The sequence below is a fragment of the Haematobia irritans genome, chromosome 5, assembly GCF_050003625.1.
Source record: "Haematobia irritans isolate KBUSLIRL chromosome 5, ASM5000362v1, whole genome shotgun sequence".
NCBI classification, from domain to species: domain Eukaryota; kingdom Metazoa; phylum Arthropoda; class Insecta; order Diptera; family Muscidae; genus Haematobia; species Haematobia irritans.
Window position 1 is genome coordinate 2,720,978 of NC_134401.1, and position 10,527 is coordinate 2,731,504.

Here is a 10,527-nt window from a genome sequence, read left to right on the forward strand (position 1 = left end):
AAAATGTCTGTTGGTTTGGCTGTGGCGATGGATTCTTTTTTGATTTATGTCAAATATTTGCCTAGTGTGACAAAAGCATAATAACATAAGTTAAGGTATTTTAGTATTTTTTGTTATCACCCTCCCATTTGTTGTGAATTTTCTCACATTATCTTAACTCTATTACTAAATATTTTTACCAATAATGCAAAGAAACAAGAATAGGAAAATCTGAATTGCATTGTTTTCATAACATCCCCAAGTTTTATTACAAAAAGAAAATGTCTAATATTTGTTTAACATTTTTACAAAAATCGAATACACAATATAAATAAGACTTGTAAATAAATCCACGTGATTGTTGAAGAGTAGATATGAACATTATCATCCAATGACCCCAACCAAGTTAAACAATTATTTCGACCCCTATTTAAAGTAAAAATGAAATGACGAACCTATGGAAACATAGCACTACAATACCTCTAGCATTTTTTGGGCACTTTTATGGTTTCAACACTCGACAGTCTTTTCTAGAGGATTTTAAATTTGCAATCAGTCATTGGTAATACTACCAACAGACTAGTCGTGTCAGGTTCTCTAAGGAATTAGAAGTACAATCTTCGGGGGATTGTCTAAAGACTAGACCAAGGATACTTAAGAAAGGATTAAAATATGGCAGCTGCAGCACCAGCAGCGGCCGCTGCAGCTCCAGCTCCAGCTGCTGCAGCAGCTGCGGCCCCAAGCAAGGATATTGCTAAAATAGCTGGTGAGGGGGCCTTTACCAATTACATGAAAAATCGCCTAAGACGAGGAGGCATGAAACGCAAGGCTGTGGAAATAGTAAATGGTCATAAATTTGCAGTGAGATTTTTTAAGCAACCCACCTATTGTGGCCATTGCAAGGATTTTATATGGTAAGTTGGGATTGGAAAATCCTAGAGAAAATTCTATAGAAAAAAAAAAACTAAGAAGCTTATGCAAGCTGAAAAAGAAATTAATTGAATTAAATTTTCTCCATCTATTATCACTGACGTATTGCAGGGGTTTTGGCAAACAGGGTTATCAATGTGAAGGTAAGTAGCGATTTCTTGGCGAAGGCCTTAAAAATTTTTCTTATATGTATATCGTGTCATTTTAGATTGCCGTTTTAATATCCATCAAAAATGCTGTAAATTTGTGGTCTTTAAATGTCCTGGTACCGAAACGGATATTGATGGTGATTGTGCTAAAGTTAAACATGTATGGGTATCTACCACTTATTCAGCTCCAACATTTTGTGATGATTGTGGTCTGCTTATGCCTGGAGTTCAACATCAAGGTCTTAAATGTGATAGTAAGTACAAATGGCTTCTTGACTAACAAATAAAGCCTAAGAGATTGTTTTTTTTTTCAGACTGTAATTTGAATATCCATCACTTCTGCAAGGAAAAAATTCCCCCACTTTGTGGAGCAGATATATCAGAGATTCGTGGCAAACTTCTTTTGTTTGTGGAAATGAAGGGAAATACTCTTAAAGTTGATAGTGAGTATATTTTAATTTTGCTATTTGAATGTATGTAAATTTTTGTATGCTCGCCTATCTATTATAGTCAAGGAGGCGGCTAACTTAATTCCCATGGATACTAATGGCTTGAGCGATCCTTATATAGCAATTCAATTACATCCAGATCGTAGTGGAAAAACTAAAAAGAAGACCAAGACCATTCAGAAGAATCTAAATCCAGTTTACAATGAGACATTCACTTTGTAAGTTTTGAATTTCGACAATAGGAAAAGTATTTTTTTTGGATCTTATTTAACCTTATGAGCTTTTAAGTGCCTTTGTCTTTATTTGTTAAATATTTGTTTCATTTGTTTTGTAGTGAACTGGGTGCCCAAGACCGTGATAAACGTCTACTTATAGAAGTTTGGGATTGGGATCGTACATCTCGTAATGATTTTATGGGTTCATTCTCCTTTAGCATGGATGAAATTAAAAAGGTAAGTCCTTATTCCCGAATTAGGGACAAAAATCTGGGAGTGATATTTATTTTGCTATCTATTTTACAGGAACCCATTGATGGATGGTATAAATTCTTATCGCAAGTTGAGGGAGAACATTACAATATTCCAGTATCTGATGGAGTTAATGATATGGCTCGTCTTCGAGATGAAATTAAGGTGCCTATGAATATAAAGTAAAATCTTTACGCACAGAAAACAATGTCACATACAATTTTCCAATTAAAATTTTAATTGAATTTGAAGAAATGTTCAATCAAAAATTTAATTGATTCAACTAATTTTTAATTAAAACAAAAATCGATACAATTGATATTTGTTCTAATTATAATTTTTTTTAGTTGGCGTTGATGATCGATACTATCATTATTGTGATTGAAGAATTTTTTTTTCTGTGCGGAATCGGTTGTAAGAATATTTTGTACATATCATACAACTCTGGAAGTAATTTATAGGAGTGCTGTGGATAACACTGTTTTTATGCTCGATAAAATATAAACATAATTAATGTCTTGCTTTAATTTCAGTCGGAGAAACCGGCCAACAAACGCCGCATGGACAACAAGGACATGCCACACAACATGAACAAACGGGACATGATTAGGGCAGCCGATTTTAATTTCATCAAAGTTTTGGGCAAAGGCTCCTATGGCAAGGTATTGTTGGCGGAACGTCGTGGTACCGACGAATTGTATGCTGTTAAGGTTTTACGCAAGGATATTATCATACAATCCGATGACATGGAATTGCCAATGACTGAGAAATTCATATTGGCCGTTTCTGGAAAATCACCATTTTTGGTATCCTTGCATTCATGCTTTCAGACTATGGTAATTTTTTTTTCTTTTTTTTTGGAAAATTTTCTTTTTTATGGCAATAGAAGACACTAAATTTGTCTTTTTCTTTAAGGATCGCTTATTTTTTGTTTTGGAGTATGTTAAGGGTGGCGATTTGTTGTTCCAATTGCAAAAATATGGACGTTTCAAGGAGTCTGTAGCCATGTAAGATTTTTTTTTAATTTTCCAAAAAAATATATATATAAAACATTAATTTATTATTCTTACAAAAAAGGTCGAAGAAAACCAAAGAAAAGTTAATACAAAATTTTTTGTTGTTTGCTCTACCATTTTTTTCCAGATTTTATGCTGTAGAAGTTGCCTTGGCTTTGTTTTTCCTTCATGACCATAAGATCATATATCGTGATTTGAAATTGGACAATATCCTTTTGGATTTGGATGGTCATATTAAGTTAACCGATTTCGGTTTGTCCAAGGACAATGTGGGTGAGGGCGACACAGCTCGAACATTTTGTGGTACCAGTTCTTATTTGGCTCCTGAGGTATAAGCTAAACATATAGATTCAGAATCGCAAAATGGATAACCCCTCTAAATCTCTTTAGATTTTGATGTATGAACCCTATAATAATACAGTGGATTGGTGGTCCTATGGTGTTCTTTTGTATGAAATGATGGCTGGTCAACAACCATTTGAAGGTGAGGATGATGCTACCATGTTTAAAAATATCAAGGAAAAGAAAGCTGTATTTCCCAAACATTTTTCGCAAGAATCTATGGATGTTATAACCAGCGTAAGTTGTCGATATCGATAAAAGTTGTATAGAAAAAGTTATTTATGACATTTCGATATATTTTTTTTTGTATAGTTCTTGGCTAAGAAACCAAATAATCGTTTGGGAGCTGGTCGTTTTGCTCGCAGTGAGATACAAACACATCCATTCTTTAATATCATTGATTGGGATGCAGCTGCTGATAAAGGCATGGAGCCGCCAATAATACCAAATATTGTAAGTTTCAAAAGGAAAACAAAAGCAAAAGTTTTCAACTATTTGATTAAGCCTCCTTGTTATGTCTGTCGGTCTGTCTGTATGGCTGTTTTGTCTCAGAAATGAGGAAAATAAGCTGAAATTTGATATAGATTCCCATCTTGTTTGTAGGAGAATGGTCCAATTAGTTTTTACTCACCAAAAAAAGGCAACAATATTTGTGAAAAGTTCTAGCCTTTTTTAAGCCATCTGGAAATTTTTTTTGGGGAGCTTCAAACAAACCATAATGGCGGCAGCAGTATGAAGCCCAATTCTACCAACTTAACCTTGGTGAGGATGGAAATGTGAGCTGGGACATTGTCAAGATAACGCCAAATGGCATAATTTTTTCACTTTACCATTGAATCGGTTCAATAAGTCGACATAGTATAGCCGTGTGATCGTTTTATCCATTTGCATATAGTCGATGTAGATCACACCTTGAAAATACCACTATACAATTTCGATCACCTTTCTGGATAATGGGACAGTACGGAGAGTTCGAATCATATTCGTCCAGTGCAGTTTGGTGTTGTTTGGTCTCCTCGTGTCACAGAAACTCCCCCGAATTGTGTTTAGACTGCTGTTCTGAGAAAGTCAAGGTTGCGCCTATTATGCGGACAGCTTTCCTATGGCAAAATTTCGTGCAGAACATCCTTGTGAATTTCCTACTTCCTTAGCCATTTCACGCACCTTCAATACGAAATAGTCGATTTTTGTAACTTTATCGTCTGTGCTAGCCATGCATTTGGGTACCCTGACGTGCAAACACTTTGAAAATTTGAAGATTAAGAGTCACCATCTGCAGTATCCAAAATTTCACAGTGTGATTTATTTATACACGTGATAAAACCCATTTAGGACATAATGATTCAGATTTAGATTCTATATATACATCCGATATGTATATCGAGTCCCTAAGGGAAATTGGTGCATATTGCCACTAACGGACCCATCGCAGGACTGGTATCAGTAATCCAGATCGTATTGAATTTTTTAAATTTTTATATAATTTATTTCTATAATCTCTTGATATTAAAATCTTTTCGGATCTCTACATTTTTTAAAATACAATTATCAGAATAATCTATTGTTCCATATATTATAGTTTTTTCCCTTTTGATGACGAGTTTATCCCAGACTAGCTCATGAGGATTTGTCTATGGGGTAATCCTACTAAGTTGTCTTAGGAAGTGTCCTTTGAAATGAGTTCAAGATGCATCCTAGAGAGTAAATTTACCCTGTCAATGACAAACCCATATTACAGTGACCGGTCCCTTCCATAAGCTTTTGATCAGAACTGGGATTGGTCCATACACACCAGGTCAACCACAGTCTTATACCGCTCCTGGGGTTGACCTATTTGCGGTAGGGATATTGATATGTTCACCATATCATCCAAAGTTTATAAGTATTTTTTAACAATATTCACAAGTTGGTCGATTGACGGCCATTTTCATGTAGCTCCGTTAGGCTTTAACTGGTAGTTAACAGAAAGAAAAATGGAAATATCTTTTCTCCGGTTAACATTAACTGAAAAATTTTCAGCAGTTAAGTTTCTAACTGGCATATGGATTATATACGCAAGATGACAGATATGTAGATATCACAGTTTAAATGTTCGTTAGCTAACGTAGCACTAACGGAGCTTCATGAAAATGGGGGTGAGAGTCATTGTTTGACCTGACTTAGCTTTGACCGTCAAATTAGGTTAGTTATGGTGTCTACCTACATTCATATTGAGAATAAAAAATCCATTAAGTGTTGCATATTTGTCTTATTAATAAGTTCTGCCAGATTCTATGTTAAGTTCAATTATAAGATCTTCCTTTTTTAGCCGAGACCAGAGCAATACTAGAAACGTAAACTTTGTGTTGTTCGATCGAATCTAGAGTAAAAGGGAGCCACCGTGGTGCAATGGCTAGCATGCCCGCCTTGCATACACAAGGTCGTGGGTTCGATTCCTGCTTCGACCGAACACCAAAAAGTTTTTCAGCGGTGGATTATCCCACCTCAGTAATGCTGGTGACATTTCTGAGGGTTTCAAAGCTTCTCTAAGTGGTTCCACTGCAATGTGGAACGCCGTTCGGACTCGGCTATAAAAAGGAGGTCCCTTGCCATTGAGCTTAACATGGAATCGGGCAGCACTCAGTGATAAGAGAGAAGTTCACCAATGTGGTATCACAATGGACTGTATAGTCTAAGTGAGCCTGATACATCGGGCTGCCATCTAACCTAACTTAACTTAACCTAGAGTAAAATACGGCCACAGTGGCTCTCTATCACCGACACTGCTGTCCAGAGTTCACTATTTCAAATTGATTATATCTAGACATGGTTCAATATATGTGATTTGTTCGCTCCAACTACAAAATTTTTAATGAAAACATTATTTTTATTTACAAAACTATTATTGAATTGTAATGATAAATTTCATTTGCATTACGAAGTTTTTTTTTTATCAGCTTATGAGAGACAAAATTACCTTCCCCAATATTTCCCAAAATTAAGCTTTGAAAGTTCTTAATTATTATTATTTTCTTGTTGTCATTTTAAAGAAACATCGCAAGGATATCTCCAATTTCGATAAAACCTTCACCGAAGAAAAAACGGATTTAACACCAACCGATAAATTGTTTATGATGAATTTGGATCAAGGCGATTTCATTGGTTTCTCTTATATGAATCCTGAATTTATTACAATGGTTTAGAGAAACAAGTATTCATCAAAGTTATGAGAAAATATCGATATTTTTATTCTCACTAAAAAAATCTATAACGAAATAAAGCAATATTTAAAAGGCCTAAAAAACCCGTATTTCATTTGATGGCAGTTGTGAATAAATGGGAGCTTTGCAAATTCCTAAACGAAAAATAGCCAAGACATTAATCGGAAATAAAATTGTATGAAAAGTTCTAGAACAAAAAAGCTTTAGTTTAATTTTAGTAATAGTGCTGTAAAATAATATAGAGCTTTAATGTTACCAATGGGCTTTTCTGTAACAAGCAGGCAATGCTGAATTAAGTTTGAATATGTAAGGATGCTTTTAAAAGCTTTAAGCTCTTCTGGTTACAAAAAAATTGACAATATTGGCAACAATATTATTTTAAAAATAATGTTGGAGCTTTTTTTGAAATATCTAAACACAACTCTGTTGAGAGTTTATTGGTAATTCAGATGTGAAAAGACCATTTATTTAAAGGTGTAAGGGTATGTGAGTTAGGCATTGGTTTGTGACTGTTTAGTATAAAGTATCTGAGTTCGTTACTGGCGTCGCACTGTGTGTGAAGCCACATGGAGAGGTTTTGAAACATTTTGAAAGCCGAATATAATTTCTTTTGAAAATATTTTTGGAGCATGTATGCATATTTGTAGCTTAAATGTTGGACAAAATATTTTCTTTGTATTACAGCTCCAGAGAAAGACGGATATCACTAAGTAGGGTATAAAATTTAAATCTTCTATCTTGCCTGCTTGTATAATAAGTGACCATAATCTAGAGAAAAGTTGATATGTACTCAAACCCTCGTATATAGAGGTCTAATTTCAAATTGAAAATTGGCTAACCCCCATTGACTTGCTATAAATGATATTCTTCCCATCCCAGCAAAAAAAGCATCGCCAAAAAAGTAGTGAAAATGTTCTTTTTGGACCCGGATGTGGTCCAAAATTGACTCAGAAGCGATGAATTTAACATGGGCTGGTCATAGGACGGATGTCCATCATTTCAACAGCCGTTGCACTGAATTTGCATCACTTCTTAAGGTGCGATGCGAATCCAGTGTTATGGATGTGAATTAAGAAATTTTATCATATTTTGATGAATAAATAATTTAAAATTTTTTTTATGATTTTTAATGCATTAAAAAGCTTGAAGGGAACATATATATTCAAAAATTCACAATTTTTCTAGAAACGATTTAGCATTTTCTTCGGCAAAATTTAAATAATTTGCACTATTTTAATAATTCTTAATCTATTTTTAACCTATTTGAAACAATAAAATTTTAAATTTTCTATTAAAATTTTGACTCAAATGAACTTCCTGTGCACTTAAAATAAAGAACATCTTTTGGAAGTTGTGCCTTTAGAAGAACTTCCAAATTTTTTTGCTGGGTCGTTACCATATCCATTAAAATTGGGATGTATATATAGTAGCAGTACTGCAATATATCAATACTATACTGTAGCGGATTTTATTATTTATATTTATATCTGTGTTTAATGTTAAAAATGTTCTTCACATTTTTATATGGGATTTCAATTCAGCAAAGAATTACCAAAATAAATTTAAATAGACCTGGTATAAAGATGACTTATGTTTCTCCTCCCCCTTTTCCATTTTCCTTCTCCCCTATTTTTTATACCCTGCGCCACACTGCGGAAAAGGGAATTATAAGTTAGTGCATATGTTTGTAACACCCAGAAGGAGACGAGATAGAGACATAGTGTCTTTGGCAATAATGCTCAGGGTGGGTCCCTGAGTCGATATAACCATGTCCGTCCGTCTGTCTGTGAACACATTTTTGTGATCAAAGTCTAGGTCGCAATTTAAGTCCAATCGACTTCAAATTTGGCACATGTTCCTAATTTGGGTCAGAATAGAACCCTATTACTTTTGGAAGAAATCGGTTCAGATTTAGATATAGCTCCCATATATATCTTTCGCCCGATATGGACTTATATGGCCCCAGAAGCCAGATTTTTGGCCTAATTTGGTTGAAATTTTGCACTAGGAGTACAATTAGTAGTATATTCAAGTGTGCAAAATTTGATTGAAATCGGTTAAGATTTAGATATAGCTCCCATATATATCTTTCGCCCGATATGGACTAATATGGTCCTAAAAGCCAGAGTTTTTGCCCAATTTGGTTGAAATTTTGCACAGGAAGTCGATTTAGCATTGTAGCTATGCGTGCCAAATTTGGTTGAAATCGATTCAGATTTAGATATAGCTCCCATATATAGCTTTCGCCCGATTTACACTCATATGATCACAGAGGTTAATTTTTAACTCCGATTTAGTTGAAATTTTGCACAGGGAGTAGAATTAGCATTGTAGCTATGCGTGCCAAATTTGGATGAAATCGGTTCAGAGTTAGATATAGCTCCCATATATATGTTTTTCTGATTTCGACAAAAATGGCCAAAATACCAACATTTTCCTTGTAAAATCGCCACTGCTTAGTCGAAAAGTTGTAAAAATTACTTTAATTTTCCTAAACTTCTAATACATATATATCGAGCGATAAATCATAAATAAACTTTTGCGTTTCCTTAGAATTGCTTTCTTTAAAATTGCTTCAGATTTAAATGTTTCCCATATTTTTCACAACCATTGTGTTCCACCCTAGTGCATTAGCCGACTTAAATTTTGAGTCTATAGATTTTATAGAAGTCTATCAAATTCTGTCCAGATCGAGTGATATTTAAATGTATGTATTTGGGACAAACCTTTATATATAGCCCCAAACACATTTGACGGATGTGATATGGTATCGAAAATTTAGATCTACAAAGTGGGCAGGGTATAATATAGCGGCCCGCCCGACTTTAGACTTTCCTTACTTGTTTTATGTCTATAAAAATATTATATGTCGTATACTGAAAGAATTATCAATAATGGAGGCGATTTAAAAATATTTATACAAAACTTTAGTCTTATTTAGGTAACAAAATGTCTTTTTCATTCCATTAAATACATCTCTTGATTTTTTTTAAATATTAAAAAGGCTATTACCGAATTCCACTTAGCAAAGGAAATCATTTCTCTGATAAGATTTGTTACGGTTCCGCTGTTTTTCTTATATTCGTTTCATATTTAACATACAATAGATTTATTCACAAATAGCTTTTCACTTAACATAATACCTGAAGAAATCCTTTATGAATTCCTATGGCGCCACAACGAAACCACCTTCTAGGGGTTTTGACTTAAGGAAGAGTTAAAAAAAGAAAAACATGATGTTAAGGAAAGACAATGCAGGTTAATCTAAACTATCTTACAAACGCCGTAAATATTTTTTCGATAAATTCCAGGAAATTTCTTGGACACATTTAATTTTTTCACCTGTTGAAAATTTTCATATTTTTAAAGAAAAATTGAGGATAGAAATTGGAAAAATGTCTATAAAGCTATGCAAAGTTCAAGATAGACAAATATTGTGATAAAATGTGGGAATTTCGGAACAATTTGGTGGGAAAATTTAGTAAATATTTGTGTTTCAGTAATGTATAATTTCCGTTTTAGTTCATTTAACTAATATACAAAGAAAATTATTAAAACGAAGGATACTTAGCAGGGTCTTATTTGTTATAGTGGTCTGTTTGTATCCATGAATATAAATATAAGTAAAACATGTTTATTTCATTTTTTTTCGACATTTCGTCGGATTTTTTTTTTACCTTTTCTAGAGATTTTTTTATTTGAAATTTCTATTTGGGAAAATATATATTATATTTAAATTTACATGTTCAACTTATATTGGAGAAATTGTAGCTAAAATTAAATTGGCTTTAGTGTCCCTTTTTTGAGTGTACGCTAGAGGTGTGCACGTGACACGAAATTGTCGTGACTCACGAAAATTTTCGTGATTCGTGCGTGAGTCGTGAGTCACGCTCATGACAACAGCGTGAGTGTGCGAAATAATATCTTCGTGAGTGTGCGTAAGTAACGAATTACACTCACGAAAATATTCCTGCTCACCAACATAAAACGCTTAA

At 33.8% G+C, this 10,527-nt stretch overlaps 1 protein-coding gene across 1 annotated transcript; it reads left to right on the forward strand.

The window, feature by feature from the left end:
* Positions 1-528: 528 nt before the first annotated feature.
* Positions 529-6,615, forward strand: inaC (inactivation no afterpotential C). The gene is made up of 13 exons (XM_075311359.1): positions 529-893; positions 1,021-1,052; positions 1,118-1,312; positions 1,373-1,501; positions 1,569-1,725; positions 1,842-1,959; positions 2,029-2,139; positions 2,508-2,810; positions 2,890-2,981; positions 3,118-3,319; positions 3,381-3,569; positions 3,645-3,785; positions 6,362-6,615. The coding sequence occupies exons 1-13, from the start codon at positions 652-654 to the stop codon at positions 6,512-6,514; spliced, it is 2,064 nt and encodes a 687-aa protein (XP_075167474.1). The 5' UTR covers positions 529-651; the 3' UTR covers positions 6,515-6,615.
* Positions 6,616-10,527: the final 3,912 nt, after the last annotated feature.